The sequence below is a fragment of the Pristis pectinata genome, chromosome 1 (genome assembly GCF_009764475.1).
Source record: "Pristis pectinata isolate sPriPec2 chromosome 1, sPriPec2.1.pri, whole genome shotgun sequence".
In the NCBI taxonomy this organism is placed as follows: Eukaryota; Metazoa; Chordata; class Chondrichthyes; order Rhinopristiformes; family Pristidae; genus Pristis; species Pristis pectinata.
Genome location: NC_067405.1, coordinates 119,790,376 through 119,810,956, shown reverse-complemented (window position 1 = coordinate 119,810,956; position 20,581 = coordinate 119,790,376). Strand labels below are relative to the sequence as shown.

Below are 20,581 nucleotides of genomic sequence, written 5' to 3'. Positions count from 1 at the left end.
GAGAATTTCAGGTTCAGATTACATCCACTGTAAATGTAATTTCTGTAAACCTTTGCATTGGTTTAAAAGATATTATAGCAGATAAGGCCTCAGTTCAACATCTTATCTGAAAAATGGCACCCCAAATAGAATTGCATGTCCTCTGTATTGCATTAGAATTTCTGGAGTGATACTTGAACCCACAGTCTTCTAACAAGGGTGCAACCAACTAAGTCACAGTTGACAATCAAACAATGCAGTAGGGAATCTGACGTTAATTGGATTGAGACTAAGTTGCGAAGAGGACAAGGAGGCTGCAAAGGGATACAGGCAAGTTAAATAATTGGGCAAATGGGGGTGTAATTTTCCTTTTTTGACAAGATAAATAGAAGCAGCACATTATCTAAATGATGAGTGATTGCAGAGAGATTTGGGTATCCTAGTGCATGATTCACAAACAGCTAGTACGCAGTACAAAATAAAGAAAGCTAAAAGAACTTTATTTATTTCTAGAGGAACTCTAGATGACGTAGGTTATGTTTCAGTTATACAAGGCCTTGGTGAGATCACATCTGGAGCACTGTCTACACTATTTGGTCCTCTTATTTAAAGAAAGATAGTAATGCTTTGGAAGCATTTCAGAGAAGTTTACCAGAGAAATACACCAAAAGGGCTGGTTGTCTTATGAGAATAGTTTAAAAAGAGGCTAGGCTTGTATCCAATGATGTCTAGAAGAGTGAGAGGGGACAAATGAAACATAAGAGACCCTGAGAGGTCTTGATAAGCAGACATACAGTTGAAGATTCCCAGTTCAAATGAAGTGTCTTTGACACAAAATGTTACCTCTGTTTCTCTTCTCATAGATGTGGCCTGACCTGCTGAGTATTTACAGCTGAGGATGGCAATGTCCTTGGAGCCCCAATTCCATTAGCTGTTTAATTGTCCAAGGACAGATATTCCTGATTTTACTGTTTAGCATGCACATTGTCCATCATGGTGGCATCTCATTTATGATTACAGATTGTGACGGAATACATTTCTGCTGCTGCTGATAATTATCAGTGCCTCACGGATATCCAGTTTTGAGCTGCCAGTTCAATCCATGTCTATCCCAATTAGCACAATAGGATGGATGATGAACTGGGTATGAACTCAGGACTTTAATCCAGCAGAATTATGTGATGGTAACTTTGACCAACACTGTCATGGAATAATGGGTAGAACAAAAGGCTAGGGAACCAATGTCCCAGATGTAAAATTGAAGATTTGAGCTATAGAAACAGCTGCACCTGCTGTTACAATGACTGGCATCTACTCAACCATGGAAAATTGTTCAGGTGCATCCCGTTTAAAAAAAAATGTCCAATCCAGATAATCAATCATCTGGCAGAGAGATGGAAGGTATTATCCACTGTACCATCAAGCAGCACTAACTCACCCACAACCTGCTCACTGACACCCAGTTTGAGTTTTGCCAGGACCTCTCAGTTCCAGAATTCAAAGCCTCAGTCCAAGCATGGACCAAAGCACTGAATTCTGAGGTGAGGTGAGAGCAATGACCCTTGACATGAACGCAACACTTGATTGAGTGTGGCATCAATGAGCCCAGGTAAAACTAATGTTAATTTGTAAAGCATACCAATGTTTCAAGTCATACGTCACAGAGGAAGATAGTTATGGTTGTTGGAAGTCAATTATCCCAGACCCAGGACATTACTGCCAGAACTCCTCAACATACTGTCCAAAGACCAACCATGGTTGGTTCATCAATGACCTTCCTTCTGCCTTAAGGTCAGAAGTGGGAATGTTTGCTGATGACTGCACAATATTCAACTAAATTTGCAGTTTCTCAACAATTGAACCAGCCTATACCTGCACGCAGCAAGACCTTGATGACACTTACGTACAGGCTGGGAGGTGACAAATAGCAGTTGAGCTACAAAAGTGCAAGTTAATGCTTGTCTCCATCTCCTGAAACATCCTTGACATGACATTCTATAGCATTATCATTGCTGTCCTGGGGGTTTTGTTGGGGGGGGGGGGGGGGTTCACCACTGACCAGAAACTTAACTGCACCCACCTATAAGAAGTGGTCAAACATCAAGTTGTCTATGACAAATGAGCCACTTCCTGACATCCCAAAGATTTTCCACCATCTAAAATGCACAAGTTCGAAGTGTGATGGAATAGCCTCCACTTGCCTGGATAAGTGCAGTTCCAACAACTCTTAGGAAACTTCACACCATCCAGGTTTGGTGAGAAACCTACTTGGCCAGCACCCCAACTATCACCCTACCACCAACACACAGTGGCTATAGTGTATGCTATCTACAAAAATGCTCTGCAGTTACTATTCTAGACTACTCCAGCACCACCACCTCCCAGATCTGCGGCCTCTACCAACAACGTGGATGACAGCAACAAGCACCATCCGCAGTTTCCACTCCAAGTTGCGCACCTTCCTGACTAGAAATATGTTTCCATTTCTTCATCATCGATAGGTCTACATGCCAGAACTCTCTCCCAATAGCACTCTGAAAGCACCTTCATGAGGAGTGCAATTGATCAACAAGATGGCTCATTCCCACCATCTCTAGGGCAATTAGGAATAGGCAATAAATGCTGGCTTTGCCAGCAATGCCTACACCCTGAAAAATGAATAAAATAAAATGCATCTGGAACAGAGAGATTGGTGAGGACCAGGTCAAGCAAATTTATTTGTTGCATTGATCCATTCACTACCTGCTGCAGATCCAGCCTGGCAATTATGCCCTTCAGTGTTTTGTTAAGTCAGTGGATGCATTACCAAGCCACTCTTGCTGGTGGTCGCTGAAGAGCCTACTACCCAGATTACAATTTGCTCCTATTGCTACTTTCAGTGTTTCTTCCAAGTGCTGCTCAACACGGAGGAGCACTGATTCATCAGCTGAGGGAGGATGATAGGTGGCAGTCAGGAGGTATCCTTGCCATTTTCTGAACTGATTCCATTAGACTTCATGGAGTCTGGAGTCAGCGTTGAAGGCTCCGAGGCATACCTCTCTCACCTGTATAGACTACAAATATTCACTACAAAGAGCAGATCCAAAAACAAGAGAAGTCACCATTTAGGTGTTGCTACTCAAACGTAATATTTTGAAAATGTAATTAGTGTGATGAAAGATATTTTGTTATCTGTTTAGGTAATTTTTTTTGTAAATGTTTTAAAGAGTTATTCACCAAATCAAACCCAAATTGGTTTTCTGCTATAATATTCTTCAGTTTGTACCATTTTTGTTATGGAGCAAAATATTTTTTAAAAAAACAAACTATTCGAAATCTAAGAATACTTTACATATTTGATCTTTTAACAAGAGGATTGTTTAAAAAAAAACTAAGTGTAGAATACACAAAATCTTCTTGAACCCCAAATTCCTTAAAACATTTCTCCATTCAATTGAATGGAGAATTATTAGATTTCTTATATATGAAACAGCTTGGGGTATTACAGAGATAATGCATTCAAAGGCTCCCTATAGGTGATGAATTTATAGTAAAGCGAGAAAGAATCTGACTAAACAGAAAATGCAAAAAAAACCAATAGCAACCAGCGTAATGAGCAAAAGTATACATACCGCAGGCCACAGGAACTGCAGGCCACATTAACTCTTGCATGCGTGATCTTCTGCCTTGCAAATCCACATATACACCAATATGGCTGAAGCAGAGCAAGTACTCTTTACTGCTAATCTGCACAGCACATAGAGCATCAAAAAGTTGTTGAGAAAGAAATGCAAGCGATGTGTCCATTGCATTTACAAGGTTAATGGAAGGTCCATCTCCCTGGACATTAAGCAGTGAAAATCCAGAAGGGTAGCCAATGCATAGCCTTTCTTCAAAGACCGTCATCCATTGCACATTGCCTGGGGCCTGAATCTCATTGAATTTCTTATAGTAAGGTTTAGTTCGGCTAGTTTCATAGCACAAAATCTGCCGTTTCACTGCCACAAAGAGACAGCTCACAATACCCTGCCGCAAAGATCCAGTTACCATAGTCTGGCAGCCTTTTGTTTCAGCGAGTTTAACGTCAAAGGTGGTCTCAGGTCCATCAAAAGCAGCCCATGGATAAAAATGAACATGTCGGTTTCGGCCACAAATAAGGACAATGAGATTTTCTTTGGGAAGAAGCTCAATCTGGAAGACTTTTTTACAGTCAGCTGCACGTACTATCACTGCAATCAGAGAACATTTATTTTGTACAATGCAAGATTTCCTGCATTCAAAATTTATAATAATGCAATTACCTTACATTTTGATCATCTACTGACTCTTTAAACCTTCCTACATTTAGTAAAATGTTTAGAAAAGTTAAATTCTATAATTTGTTTTAACCAGTTACAATATACATTTTTAAAATCATTAAGTGTTCAGTTACAATTACTGAATTACTGCTGAAAGCCTAAAGTTAAAGTAGTAAATTGATTATTTAGTAGCTTACTATCTCGTGTTAGCTCTACTGCATAAAGTCCTTCGTCTGTGCCTAGAGCTATACGCTCACGATCTAGGAGAAAAACAAATGAGGTTTGATGTGAAAAAAGAAACTCTGAAGTTTAGTATTAGAAATTTTATTTGTTATCCAAGAACAAAAAATTAACTTACCTATAACAGCAGCAGATAAACTTGTTTTAATAAAAGGCAGTGTACTATCATATGCTTCTTGTGGAGTATATACAACTCTATTTCTAAGTTTATTTTTTTGTAGGATATTCTGGAGCCCTTCCAGGATTCCAACCCATTTCCTCTTCTCACTTTCACTTTCTGTTAGAATAAGCAATGAACAAGTCCTTGACGGTGAGGAGAGGAGCAGAGTTGTCACCTACAGAACAAATTGGAGTTATATTCATCAATACATTGCATTTACACAATCAACCTTTCTTCCTGTAAACAGCATGTGTTTTGATTTTTCCACAAGAACGAAAAATTGCTAATCAAGTTTTAAAAGCAAGTATCTTTGTCCTTCAGCATAAGATGTAATGCAGAATGTGCCATAGAACTACAAAACAAAATCATAAATTTGAGTATGAAAACCTCCAATGGGACCTCCTACTCCTGGACTGGATGGCTGGAAGGCAGCCTCCAATATACTACTCATGGTGTCTAAGACATTGCATGGTGCAGAATAGCTCTCTCTTCCACAATCTCCTGCCATTGCAGAGAATGAGAGTTGGGGAGAGGATCTCAAAAGGCTGGATCAGAGAAAGGATAGTATAGGGCGTGAAAAGGATTCATTCGGGTTGAAGTTGAAGAGTTGACCACAGTTGGAGGGCCAAGGCATGAAAAAGGGGAGGGAAGTGTGGATCACGTGGACGGGGCCAATAAGATTCAGTAGTGAAAATCAGCAGGGTTGAGGCATTGAGTGGATGATGGCGGGAGGCTTCCTACTGATGCCCGACAAAGAAGACTTTCTTATTCAGACAGTTTCCGTTATTCATTAATGGTATGAAACTAGTATATGGATTAAGGGCATCCAAGCAGAACAGAAACTCGTATTTCTATTGGATGTTATGCCAGGGAGGAATCATAAGAACTGCATAATTAAGATTAATTTTCAGAGATTAATGCTAACCTTGAAAATGCAAGGAATATCCTTCCGCGAAGCATGAATTACATCGGATGCAAATACTGAACTCACTGAAAAAGCTTCATCCCTGCAAATTAAAATTTTACAACATTAATCACACATTATACGCATTTCGATGACATCTTAACAATGTGAAGGTTGTAAGGAGAACTTCTACGGTTTCTTAAAAAAGGAACACACTCCCGATATCAGTTTCCCCATCTTCTACAAATAAACCTGATGCCTAACATATGCACATTAAGCCATTTATTGGTCCTTGGACAACATTGTGAGTAGATGTAAACAAAGTGGTGGATGGAGTGTGTTTTGGAACAAATTTATGGATAATCACCAGAAGCTATATGACCTCAACTATTTTTAATTATGAAATATCTCCCGAGATAATTCTAAATAAAATTGCTTCTGATTCATCAAATGATTCTGAGCTTCCTCCCTAGTCACCCACTGTAACTTGGGGTTTCCAATAATATTCCACTGAGGCTAAGTCTTTGGGCAGGAATGCACTGGGTAAAGTAATTTGTACTGAATTTGGCATAACTATTTGATGTAAAATTAAATTGAAGTAATTTACATTGAGATGCTTAGATTAATTTGAATTCCACACATTAGGGATTAAATCCAAAGAACATGTAATAAAGCTCAAGATAAACTACTGGAGCATCTGCCTCCACAGCACCTCTGACGTTGCTCTGCAGATCCTAACCATTCGCTGCATAAAAGAGATGTTGTTTTGCCACTCACCTGCATTCTATGTCATCCAGTAACTGACCCCACTGCCAAAGGAAGCAGCTTTTCTCTAACTTCTCTGCCTACACCTTTCTTGATTTTGAAAAGGTTCTTTCAGATCCCCTTGTAGCCTGCTTTGTTCCAAAAACAACCCTAGATTTTCTGGTCTATCCACATAACTGAAGTCCCTCATCCTTGACGTCATTTAATAAATCTCTTCTGCGTCCTCCATAAAAACTTTACATCCTTCCTGGAGCATGTCCCCCAGAACTGGACACAATACTTCAGTTGTGACTGAACCAGTTTTTTTTATATAAAAGGTTTATTATGACTTCCTTGCTTTTGTACTCTATGTCTCTATTTATAAAGACCAGCACCCTGTGTGTTTTAAACACTTTCTCAAATAGCACTACCATTTGCAACAAACTATGCATGTATATCCAAGCTCTCTCTTTTCATTTACTCCTTTTAGAAATTGTTCCCTCTATTTTATATTGCCCCTTCTCATTCTTCCTATCACAGTCAACATTCCTCAGCATCAAATTTCATCTGTCACCCACCCATCTATACCTCTTTGAAGTTTATTACTATCCTCCTCACAATTCACTACATCTCCAAGCTTGTGTCATTTGCACATTTAGAAATCTGGCCACTTGCACTCAAGTCATAGCAGCCTGCTTGATAGGCACCCCCACATATTCACTCACTCCACCACTGATGCACAGCAGTTTGCATCATCTAGAAGATGCACTGCAGCAGCTCACCAAAACTCCTTAGGTAGCACTTTCGACACCCATAGCCTCTACCAGCGAGATGGACAAGGGCAGCAAAAGCATGGAACACCACCACTTGGAAGCTCCCCCCAGGCCACACATCACATCGTTGCTCCTTCACTGTCACTAGGCCAAAATCCTGGAACTTCCTTCCTGATATCATTGTGAGTACATCTACACCTCAAGTACTGTAGTAGTTCAAGAAAGCAGCTCACCACCACCTTCAAGGGCAATTAGGGATGGACAATGTGAGCTCAGCTTGCGAAGTCTACATCCCTTGAATGAATTTTAAAAAATGTCCTGGTCGTTAAGTGAACTTGTGGTCCTAGTACTGACATCTGGGGAACTCTATTACACACTTCCCTCTGGTCGAAAAAACCCTTTCCCACTAAGAGAATAGTGAAAAGTTATTTTTCAGATCAGAGAGAAGTCTAGTGTTCTCTAGAAGTTAGTACTAGGACTACCACTTAAGATATTAACCAACTTCTTAGTCCATTTATACTATATCAACTTGTTCCCTTATTGATCCTCGTAGTATTTCAAAAACTCTATTTAGTTATACTTTTTTTTCTACTTTTTTTAAAGAAAAAAAAACTTTCTCTAATCATTCTGCACTTGACTACTGACTACTAGAAGTCAATCTACCACCATGATTAAACTGACTGGCCTGCAGCTACTGGGTTTATTCCTTTGTCCTTATCTGAACAAGAGTTTATCATTTGCAATTTTCCAGTCCTCAGGCACCACTTTTCTATCTACATTTGAACAATTATGACCAGGACCTGTGCAATTTCCTCCCCCTTAGCAATCTGGGATGCATCTCATCTGGACCAGGTGACATCCAGTAACTAGACCAGTCATTTTAACCCTGGTGGTGGGATAACAGAGTCATAGAGCTGTAGAGCACAGAAACAGGTCCTTTGGCCCATTGCGTCCATGCTGACCTTTTCTCCCCCATCAACACTAATTGCATTTACCTGCATTTGGACTGTATCCTTCTAACGCGTTGCCTATTTAAGTGTCTGTCTAAATGCCTCTTAAACATAGTAATTGCATTGATTTCACCAGCTCCTCTGACAGTGCATTCCAGATATCAATCACCCTGTGTAAAAAAAAAACCCACCCAAGGATCCCCTTAAATCTCTTACCTCTCATCTTAAATCTATGTTCTTTTGTTTTTGTTACCTCTACCATGGGAAAAAGGTTTTAAATATCTACCCAATCAATGCTTGTCATAATCTTATATACTTCTATCAGCCTTAGCTTCCTTCACTCCAGAGAAAACTAGCTCAGCCTATCCAATCGCTCCCCGTAACTGAAGTCCTCCGGTCCAGGCAATATCCTGGTGAACCTCCTCTGCATTCTCACCAGAAAAATCACATCATTCTTAAAGGTTACTCCTTTGGTCCCCAAGGGGCCCTACTCTTTCCCTAGCTACCCTCTTGCTTCTAATGTACTTAAGGAATGACATGATTCTCCTTAATATTACCTGCCAAGGTTATTTCATCACTCTTTTTACCCTCTTATTTTCCTTCTTAAGTACTCTCCTACACTTCAAGGGACTCATTTGATTATAGTTGCATATACTAGTCATACGCTCCCTTTCTTTTCCTGATCTAACCTTCAATAACCTTTGTTATCCAAGGTTACCCTAATCTTGCCATCTTTTCCTTTCACCCTTACTGGAACACGCTATCACTGAACTCTTGCTAATTCTCCTTTAAAATTCTCCTAGCTGGCAAATGTTGTTTTACCCAAAAGCATCTGCTCCCAATTTATTTTTGTCAGGTCTTCTCTTGTGCTATTGAAGTCAGCCTTCCCCCAATTTAGGGCCTTAACTTGAGGACCAACTTTTTCCGTTCCCACAATGAACTAGACTACACCTCTTCCCACCCTGTCTCTTGTAAGGATGTCATTCTTTCCGGCCGAGTTTCTCTCAGTTTCTCTGTCTCCGCCGCATCTGTCCTTAAGATGAGGCCTTCTCCCCAGGACATCTGAGTTTACCTCCTTTTTCAGAAAATGAGCCTTCACCCCCACTGTGGTTAACCACAGCTCTGGTCCCAAAATGTTAACTTTTTTTTTCTTCCTCACCACAGATCTTCCCTGTTCCGCTGAGTATTTCTGACATTTATTGCTCTTATTTCACTTTATCTACAATTAACCTTATCACTTTGGATTTCAGTTTCCCTTCCCGAAAAGCAGAAAACACACATCTCACGTGAATTTTAAAAACCTGTTCATACTGTGGGAATTTTAATTGTCAGGCCATGCAAGTCACTTTAACATCCAGGATGAAGGATGGTAAACGATTTAAGTTGTGCTTAGTGATGCAGAGCTCAGGAGAATATTGTTGTGGATCTAAAATTAATAATGTTTAGGATTCATGAAGAAATAGAGACCCACAAATATTGAATGATTTTTCCATTCTAAGAGCACATAAATCAAAGGAAATATACATCGATATTTTCTAGTCTGAAAGAGTGAATATCAATAATCCACATTTTATCCATTAACAAAATTATTACTTCTAAATATGAAAACTTGCCTCAAGTCCAGCACCTGGCTAGCAACGACTCCAGGCTGTGTAGATTTGCCCTCAGCTACGTCATACAGAAAAAGCTTACAATCACAAACAACTGCATATGCTCGTTGCCATCCTTTCTTCACCCCAGTCGGCTTAGGAACCTTAAGTATCGATAAAGGAAGTAAATAAAAATTATAACGTTTCCAATCAACATAATATTTTGGTTTGAATCTCTGCACAAATTCCTTTAAACCTTTATGCAGTTAACTGTCTTCTCTAATTACTTCTACACCATTTTTATACCTTTTTACTCAACTCTTTAGATTCAGACAACTATTGCTCTTTTAATTTATTGCAGTTACAAAAACAGTATGTGATATTATCCCTTACAAATGAAATCTCCAAAAAAAAAAGGTACACTTTTTGAAAAAGGTACAATGAGAACTGGAAAGCTATGTGAACACTATGGCGCAGTTGGCCACCTGTTGCAATTGATACTCAGGTTGATGACAGGGTACTTTAATTGCATCCCAATGTTTCTGTTTCACCTATGGTATATACAAACATCATTGTAAACATTCAAAATTGAATAAATTTAAACAGGATTTTTCAAAGAGACAACTTTGTCGGTCAGTCTACAAACTCCCATTCTTTCACTGTAGTGTTAACCCTACCAATGTGATTTAAATTAGATTAGTTTATTGTCATATACACTAGGGTGCAATGAAATTCCTTGCTTGCATCAAGCTCAGAGTAAACAGTATGCCTGGTAATAATAAATACAACAATAAATACAGTGACAAATGCAAAACAACAGAATGGGCCAATATTGAATAAATGCTGTGGAACAATCCTATGTAATCTTTGCTTTAACTTCAGAGAAAAAAATTCGTACCTTGACATAACCTTTGTACGCAGTTCCTATGCCCCTCTGGACATCTATTCCAAGTGGCCTCTTTGCTTGCTCAGATGGAATAGGACATACTTGAGGGGCACTATCTTTGCACAATACGTGGCAAATAAATGAGCAAACTATGGAACAAATGAGTAAGCTTTATTAACTTTATAACAAAATGCAATGAATTTTATTACAACACTGAAGTTGCAGTACAGAAATTTGGATACTGCCCAGTAACTACACAATTTTTTTTTTTTACTGAGTGTTGATACTGCACTTAAACAAAATACAGGTACAAAATTAGTTCTGCAAATTGAGAAGTTTTATATTATAAAACTAACATTAAATTTGAATATCAAAAGGTATTAGTACAGATAATGCTAATGTATCACTTACCATCACAGGCATATCCCTGTCGTACTAAACCCACCATTAGGGACGTACAATGGCTACACTGCGTTGGGCTCGAGAAATTTCTGATGCTGACCTGATGGGCTTTAGGCTGAGAAATTAAAAAAATATAAGTGATACAAAATCAGAAATAGTAAATTGATATAGCCATTGACATCTCTACTGAATGGGACTGAGTAAAATTTTCAGTGTTTGGAATTCAGTTGGCATTCAACCTGTCATTTTGCATTAGTTTCATTAGAAATACTTTACAGAAATTATTCTGAAATAAGCGAGGCTTGAACTTCGGTGGCAAAATGGCACTGCAAACAGTGCAACTGTCTCGCATCTCCAATGACCTAGGTTCAAATCTGACTTCCAGAGTTGTTGCACGGAGTTTGCGCCTTCTCCCCGTAACCATGTGGGTTTCCCCCGATACTCTGGTTTCTTCCGACATCCCAAACAAAGTGTTGGTTCTTAGGTTAACTAACTAACGCGAATTTTCCCTTGTGCATGTGGGTAGCAGGAGAATCAGAACGGTGTTCATGGGAATGTGTGAGAGAATAGATTACAGAAAAATAAAGATGCAATGGGATTGCTCTCTGAAAGCCAGCATTAATTCACTAAGTTGAAGAGTCCTGTGTTGTAAGGAAATATTAAGGTATAGAAAACATTACCTTAGGCAAAGGAGTAGGCTGTACAAATATAGGAGATGTAGCAGCAGGAGTAGTTTGCTGAGGCGTCATTGGCTCCTGAAATTTACAAAATAGAAGGAGAAGTTAAGGGACTAGCTTCTGATTTTCAGCACTTAAATAAATTAATGCCACCTTCCGTGTAAATCTTCCCATATTCCTGGTTGATCAGGAAGATGCTGATGATGAGTTTGGACTGTGATTACCATATGACATGACTTTACACTGGAATAACATTACAATGTCAGTTCAGTGTGACAATCATTGCTAAACAATCATTTTTGAAGGTGTGACGTAAAGCTCATTGGAATACTCGTATAATCCCAGAGCAATGGAACACTTCTCGTACCAGTAAAGAGTCAAAGCATTCAATCAAGAGCACTTGGCGTCAGGTCACCAAGCATTCAGCCACTAATCAAATTCCCATTTATTGTCTGGTATTTTAATCAATTCTTTAATTGAAATACTTGTACCTTTGCTACATATTTGTTTATCCATTAACAGAATGAGGACATCACTGAAAAATCCTACATTTATTGCTCATCTGCCCTCAAAGTGGTGGTGAGATGCTCGAAAGTCAAGTTTGTTTTCGTAAGCACAAGAACATGTATGCCCAGGTGCAATGAAAAACTTACTTGCAGCAGCATCACAGGCACATAGCATTAAAGACACAATATTCACTAGAAAAACAAATTAAACCTAAATTATACAAGACAGAATACAAGTAGAACCAAAGAAAACCCAAAGTCCATTGTAGTGCAAAGTAGTGAGTGTTGCTATACTGAGGAACACATGAACTGATGTAGTTCTTCTGAAGATATCCCCACAGTGCCTTTTGAAAGGTGGGTACAGTATTTACACCCAGTGACAATGAAGTATTGGCAACATACTTCCACGTCATTCACAGAAATATGGGCACTGTTGACAGGTCGAGCATTCATTGCTTAGGGTCTTAAGTTTAAACCAAGACCATAATACTAAAGAAAGTAAATTATGAATTAAGGCAATCGTTGAATTTGGGAGTTTGGAAAACTGCATGAAAAGCTATGGCATTAGACAAGCAATAACTGAGAGGTAATACATAGTTTACACAAATATGTACAGTATATCCTTTTATGGCACAAAAACCCAACAGAAAAATGATTCGTGGTTATCAACAGAAGCATATTAGATCAAAGGAAAAAAAGTTATAATATTGCTTATCAAGGGGCAGTGAGCCTGAGGATTTTGAAAACTTCAGGGTTCAGCAAAGAAGGACCAAGAAATTGATAAGGAAAGATAAAGTGGAGTATGGGAGTCAGCTGGTAAGAAACATAAAAACAGACCTTAGAAGCTTCTTTTGATCTGTAAAATGAAAAAGGTTAGCAAAAGTTAATACGAGTCTATTACAGAATGAGACAGGAAGAATTATATTGGGAATAAGAAAGTGGCAGAGAAGTTAAGTATTCCATCTTCACAGAAGACAAAATATATCCTAGGAATAATTAGGGTAATATACAGTAGCCAGTTAACCTACCAGCACTTTTTTGGGATGTGGGAGGAAGCCGGAGCACCCAGAGAAAAACCACAGTCATAGAGAAAATATGCTAACTCTGTACAGACAGCATCCAAGGTCAGGACTGAATCCTCCCCTGACTGTTCCCATCTGCCCAGCATCCCTCCCTTATCTGGTTCCACTCATCACTTTCCTCTCTTATCAGTTTCCTGTCTCTGCCAATCTCCTCCCAGCCTCTGCCACCATCTCCACCCCTCCTTTCCTCACCTGGCTCCATCTGTCCATCAACCCCTCCTCGCCTGGATCCACCGATTGTTTGCCAGATTGGTCAACTATACCTTGACCTTCACAGATGCTACCTGACCCACTTAATTTCTCCAGCAGTTTGTTTTTTTTGGCTCAGGATTGAACCCAGGTCTCTGTAAGGCATTAACAGCTGTGCCCCTGTGGGTATATCTGGGACAGAGATCGATACATTTTTGTATATTAAGGGAGTCAATGGATTTGATGCCTAATGCAGGAAAGTGGTGTTGACAGAGCAGCGATGACCTTTTTGAATGGCGCAACAGGCTTGAGGAGACAAATGGCCTACACTTAATTCTATTTTTTTAATATTCTTATGTCCATCATCAATTGCCCTTAAGATGGTGGAAGTAAGCTGCATCTTGAACAGCAACAATAGCTTAGCTTTTTATACTGGTTTTGATGCAAATGAATTTCAGAGGGCATTTAAAAGTTAAATACAATGTTGAAGGCCAGATCATGTAAAACAATAGGGTTTCTTCCTTAAAGAAGATCAGTGAAGTAGTTGGCTTTGAATTTTACAAAAACCTGGTAGTTTTATAATCGCTATTACTGATACTATTTTTTAAAAATTACGGATGTATATAATTAACCACAGTTATCAGATTTGAAATCATGTCTGTGGATCATTAGTCCTCATGATTACTTGCTCAGAGGGATAACCATCTTCTGTACCCATGAAGAAGTACTCTACAGATTAAAGCTTTTACACTGAGATCTCATTTGACTTCTAATGGCATCTTAGGTCAAAAAAAAATCACACTTTATAAAGCTAAGTGTCCCTCATTTTCATCTCCACCATAAATTCTGATACACAAAATTATAATGGAGATTGCCTATATAAGCTTGCCATGTTGTAATTCTGTCTCTCCACCAGAGGAAATGCTGCATTGCTATGGAGAAATTGTAATTAGTGTACAAGTTTACAACCATCAAAAATCTGCAGGGTGAACCAAGGAGTCTGCTGGATGGAAAAAAAACATAGCTAGTTAACTCCAAAAGTGAAGATTACATTATACTGATCCACTGATTTTCAACCCACACTGTCCCCTCTGTAATATTTGCTTCAACGGCTTGGTGTGCCATTAGCCTGGTGTAGCATTAAAACACATTGATTTTGTTGAATCATGATTATACAGCACAGTAGATCACTATTTGGTTCATCAAGTGTAGCTGGACTCCCAATCTGCCCTAGATTAGCTAGATAAAAATTGGGATACCACATTATCTCAACACCGAATGAGCGAGGTTAATAGCTACTCACTATCCGGTTAGCTTTTAAATAAAATGTGTCAGGTTGAAGGAGTTTGGTGTCTTAGGCTTTTACCTAAATACTACTTGAAACTGTAGCCAACATCAATCAGAGAATTCAAAAGAGCAGTAGATTGAGCTGCAGAAGGCAGAATAAATCAGTTTTCTTAGGCGAATACCGTACTTCAAAGCTAAAGTATTTCACATGAAAGATTTCTATCAGTGCAACAAATCGGGCAATACTTACATCCTTCCGTTCCACATTGCTAGAAGCTGATGGTGATGGAGAAAGGGAAGATGCTTCTGGCTTCAGGGCACTGATGTCAGATTCACTGACAGAACCACTCTAAAAAAATATAAATTTTGAACAAAACTCTGTTAAAGATCCTGCATAAAATTATTGCTTCAGAAAGAATTAGTTGTTGATCTACTTTCTCTTCATAAGAAGTTGTTTCCCAGAAGTTGTAAAGACCATACCCAAGATTGCACTCTTACAACTTACTTTGCACTATTTTTACACGTCACAGGAAGATTCTTCAATCAAAAAGCAAGCTAGGATGAAGCATGTCTTTGGATGCTATTCCACTTACTAAATCTAAGATGTAAGAAACAAAAGTAGGCCATTCAGCCTCAAGCTTAGTCCATTCAATAAGATCATGCCTGATCTTTTATCCTGGTGCCAATTTCCCACACTAACCCTGTATTCCTCAGTTCCCTTGATGTCTACAAAATCTATTGAACTGTGCCTTGAATATACTGTGACTGAACCTCCGCATACCTCTGGTGTAAAGAATTCCAAATATTCAATACTGCTAGATGAAGCAATTTCTCCTCACCTCTATCCAGAATGGCCAACCTCTTATTTTGTGAATGCGTCCCCTGTTTCTAGACACAGCAATCAAAGGACATATCATTCCTGTATCTACCCAGCAAGCCCAGAGGGAATTTTGTACATTTTAAGGAAATCACCTTTCATTTTTTCAATACTCAAGTTAGTATAGGGCCAGTCTGCTTAACCACTCCTCATAATGACAAACCAGCCATCCCAGGAATCAAGCTAGTGATTCAAAATGCACCAACTGAACAAAAGAACCATTTTAAATGGATTGTATCCCAAAAGGTCAAATCATCATTTTTTTCATGGAGTCATTAAAATTATAATTTGTATAAAACATCATCTATTCCGTTTTGAGGAGTGTTGACATGTGGTAAAAGTGGTAGCTAATTTGCAATATCAGTGAAATAAATGATCAGATTATATGTTTTAGGTGCTTTTTGAGGTATAAGCATATGGAGGACGACAGGAGAAATTCCCAAGCTTAAAAATTCCTATAAGTGCTTAAAAGTCTAAATGAAGATGCTCTTAAACGTACTATCCAAAAGAGTAGAAGATTAACAATGCTGTACCGCTGCAATATTGCATTGAAATGCAAGCTAGATTATGTGCTCAGGTTTCTGGAGCAAGTCTTAAATCACAATCTGCTGTCTCAGAGGCAAAATGGAATTAAAAAAATTGCCACCAGCTTGATAAAAAGTCATCAATGTGAAATGTTAACTCAGTCTTTCTCTTCATAGATTCTGCCCGATCGACTGAGTAATTCCAACATTTTCTATTTTTACATTAGCTTAAATATGATTGTCACACAGCTTTGTATTCAAAGGCTTTTCAGTTTGAACTCTGTTCAAAGATGCTGAGTATTATTATTTTGCATAGGTGTGTTGTAACTGTTTTATATACCTATTGAACCTTGGATCTGGATCTTTTTGGGTACTTTAGACTCATTTAGTAGAGGGCATATTTTACAAATTACACACACAATATCATTCCACCCAAAGACCATGTTAAAATGAAGATGGGGTTCACTTATATTAAGCGGCAAGAACCATTTCAATCATAATTTATTCTCAAACCATAACCTAGTCTACAATGGACTAAGGAATGGATGCTGTCAGGTATGGCAAAATATTTTCTTACATGTCTGTTCTTTAAAAAGCAGGGCTTGATGGAAGACATCAAGTTTGAAAAAGATAGCCAGAAAACAAGAATCATTGAAACAATACATTAAAACAATATTTTAGACAGGGAAGAGTAAATGTCAGATCACCTAGCTTCTGCAAATTCTAAAACTCTAGGATGCAGACCAATTACATGCTCATTAAGTGTCAAACAGTTACATATGTGCAAATTCAGGAGTTCAAATAAATGACTGTAAACTCCTTAGTGGATCCAGGAAGTAGGAGCTAATGACAAAGTACTGCAAAAATGTTCATCTTTATTAGGTAATAGTGCCAGGTTACATCTGAAGCATTGCTTAGATATATTACAAATTTAATTAATTAGACAAAATGAAACAATCAGAAATAATTAATAAGGGGTGATTCAAAGCATTTGTTCAATTTTATTTGAACTCCTGTACTTCATTAATTTTCTAAAATAATACTGCTTTTAAACAAATATTTTTCAAAAGTGCCAACCTTTTGTGTTTAGTAGACTGCTTAATTATATTATCAAGAGTCAAAGGATAATTCTTTATTTGTTTCAGCACTATGGTAACAGCAAGTAGGAAGTTAAGTACGAAATATCAACTGTTTGTTTTAATATATTGAACACAAGCAAGTTTCAAACACTAGCAGTGGCAACCAAAAAAGTATAGGAAGTTTCAAATAAAGCGACAGCAGAAGTGATTAACACAGAAATAGGGAAACACAGCTGGTTCATAGGGTCAGATTATGCAGGTTGTAATAGTTAAGGTGACAAAGCAAGCACAGAAACTTACTTCTTCCCAAAATGCTAGAAGAGATGATGTAGACGAGGAAGAAACAGAACCCTTAGTGCAACAGATACGAGAAAAATACACAGTGAATTCCCTTCTGCAAATTGAAAGGTTTTCATCAGGACACCATCTCTTGCAAAGAGACTACTACATTTGGATATAATCAAATTTGTTTTGAAGACAGACAGTGATTTCATTAAAAAGAACAGATGACAGATTCTTGAGAGATGTTTGGAATCAGCATAACTCAATGCCATAAAGTGTACATTTAAAGTTCTAATTTGTGAGGAAACAGCATTGAAAAATAGAAGGCGAATTGAATCTACAAGTAACAGAAACACTTCAAGGATACTGCGTTTCTGGGTATCCTTAATTAATTTTGCATCCTTTCAGCATTTGATTTTTGACTAAAACCTACATCAAATTGCTTTAAACAAATCAGGAAAAAAAACATTCTGCATAGTTGAACTAACATTTTCTACCAGACACAGTTTTTTTGTCCTGACTTACTCAAGTTGTATTTCTAATTTTTTTCCTGCTCAATGAAATTTCTGACACCATGAATAAAATGTTCTTACTGGAAGTTGACCTGATCACTATATAATGAACACTTACTTTAAATCCTAAGTCATGTGGAACTGGAGAGGTGTTAAAGTAGTCAAAAATTGAGTCTTGAAAATCTGGAAGTTTGAGACCTTTAATAGAAAAAGTAAGCGTAGAAATGAAAAATTTAAAAAAAAACACCCATTTTACTGTTGTAGAAAAGCAGTCCATATCTATAACTCACTGTAAAGATGTTTCAAGCTGCAAATATTACTAACCTTTTTCTGTTCTAGTTCTGCTTTCCTCCAATTCTTTCTTTAAATTCAATATCTCCTCCATGAATTGCTGATTCTTGGCATCCGCTTCCTTCAGTTTGCTATAAAATAGTTTTCATGAAAAAGAATGCAGAGTACCAAAATGAATTTGATTGAAATAATTCTTATATTTGGATGTGATCTGACCATCTTTGTAATTCACATGGACACTGGAAAGCCAGAGTGGGGAGGTTTTAAACAGATGTTCAATTCCTCACCAAGATGATGCAATAATTTTATTTTTGGCAGGGGAATGCTAATATCCTAATGGACATCCCACCCAAGAATATACTACTATAAATTTATATTTTTTCAATGATATTAACTTATACAAGTTACACTATCTTGAGAGATAGATCAAAATTTCCACAAATAGGAGCAAAAATAATACAAATGTAAATAGCAATTTTTGTTTAGATCTATCAGTGCTATATCCTTCACTAACTGCAAGTACAGTGCAACCTCGATTTAATGCACCTCATTAAACTATGGTTATTACCACATACCTCGAGATAGTGTGTGTTTTATTCCCATGTCACTGTTTGGCAGTAATATTCTCAGCAGAATATAATACACCTTTGCTTGTTGAAGTCCCTCTAACAAAAGTAGTACTGGAAAAAGAGCAATAGATTCTGGAATAGGATCAGCAATCCACTGCTGAGAATCTGTTTTGAAAATTGTTGTTGTGGGATATGAAGAGATGTATTGAAGAGATGGACACTGGGGAAATCTTTTCTAACTGTGCGTGTACTAATATTGTTTTAAAACCAGTGATAACCTTGATATCCGATGCAACTTGTTGTCCATATTTCATTCTGTAGCTATTATCTTTTTCGACTTCCTTTGGTGTTCTTTATATCCCTCCCAGCCCTTTGCACTTTGATATGTTCTTTCCACTTGTATCATGTTGTCTTTTATCGTTTGTCAAACAGGGCTATTGTATTAGCCAAGAGGAGTTAATTCTCCTTAACTGTGTTACATTTCTCCTTTCGAAGCCACAAAGTCCAAACCAACGTGCATGAATCGAATCATAGCTTTCTGGACACATTGCAAGGATAATGCAAGGCTATGAATGCTCATCATTATTAAGGAAAATAGTGGCGAGCAGTGGCTGGCTCCTGCAACTAAACTAAGAATTCAGGAAGTTGCTATCTGAGATGCTCTGCTCCTCCAGAAGAGGCATCACATCTTCTGGAAACTTGGTATGCAAATACATAGAATGCTATTGATGTTCAGTGTCTTCCCCACAAGCTACCCAACTAAGAATGCCAAAAAAAGTTAAGAGCTTTATCATTCATAAACTTTTAACATTATGGCAAGTCTTAGCTGCTGTCAAATAAAATCTGCACTGAAAATTTACTTTCATGAGTCAGAGTCGTTAAATCCTACAGCATAGAAACAGGCCGTTTGGCCCACCGTGCCCATACTGACCATCAGGTGCCATCTATACTAATCATCAAGACGCTGTTAAATGTTGTGAAAGTACCTGCCTCCACTACCTTCTCAGGCAGTGCATGAAAAATTTCTCATCAGATCTCTTCAAAATCACTTGCTCTTCACCCTAAACATACATCCTCTGATTTTAGACACCTCTGCATACGTTCACTGCTAATGGAAAAATCTAGGCCATTATCACTGTTATACAAATATTCCTTCAATGTTAGATTCATTGTTACTTGTGACATTATCTACTATGCTTTTATCATCTTGGAAGTCTGGATCATATTGGGATGAATCTCGGAGCATCAGAGACCAGTAAAAACTGCTAAATTCAGTTTATTGCCATGACACAAGAGAAGGCTCTTCTCCTAGCTATTAAAACCTGACATGGATGTTCCAAGAGTAGGGTCTCAGCAATACACCACCTGACATTTAGTTGCTGCTGAGACTTCGCAGCTCAACTCAAGGGCATGGAGAATGAGCAAGATCAGCCTCAATGTCCTGACAAGGTGAGAAGGCAAGAATAAAGGGCAATGAACCGAGTGACAAGCCAGGTTCTCAGTTCAACTGCTAACAATGGTGTAGGTTGAGAGAAGACCAGGTTTGTGCAATAGCTCACTGAAGGACAGCCTCTCTACCAATGTAGCAATCCCTTAGGAGTTCCTTGAATTGCTTGTCTAGTCAAATCCTTATCTACAGTAATTTGTGCTTCTAGAGCTGTGCGCTTTCAGACTGGTCAGTGTCTTCCATTAGTTGGTGCCATCAAACCTTGTGACTGGTTGTACTTTGTTGGCACCAATTAATGGAAGTTTATGGTGTAGAGACTATATGGCCCACTGCATTTGTGCTGCCATTCCCAAGT

The 20,581-nt window shown here is 38.2% G+C and overlaps 1 protein-coding gene across 1 annotated transcript in view; it reads right to left on the bottom strand.

Annotated features, from left to right (window-relative positions):
- The window catches only part of cdc42bpb (CDC42 binding protein kinase beta (DMPK-like)), a 159,640-nt gene that overhangs the window by 7,385 nt on the left and 131,674 nt on the right, over positions 1 to 20,581 (bottom strand). Inside the window, exons 20-30 of the mRNA XM_052013435.1 lie at positions 18,244 to 18,341; positions 18,038 to 18,117; positions 14,896 to 14,994; positions 11,585 to 11,659; positions 10,914 to 11,019; positions 10,515 to 10,651; positions 9,641 to 9,780; positions 5,582 to 5,663; positions 4,615 to 4,831; positions 4,454 to 4,516; positions 3,591 to 4,187 (exon numbers count right to left, since the gene is read on the bottom strand). Of these exons, the coding sequence (XP_051869395.1) occupies positions 3,591 to 4,187; positions 4,454 to 4,516; positions 4,615 to 4,831; positions 5,582 to 5,663; positions 9,641 to 9,780; positions 10,515 to 10,651; positions 10,914 to 11,019; positions 11,585 to 11,659; positions 14,896 to 14,994; positions 18,038 to 18,117; positions 18,244 to 18,341 (1,694 nt within the window). The remainder of the gene's footprint in view (positions 1 to 3,590; positions 4,188 to 4,453; positions 4,517 to 4,614; positions 4,832 to 5,581; positions 5,664 to 9,640; positions 9,781 to 10,514; positions 10,652 to 10,913; positions 11,020 to 11,584; positions 11,660 to 14,895; positions 14,995 to 18,037; positions 18,118 to 18,243; positions 18,342 to 20,581) is intronic.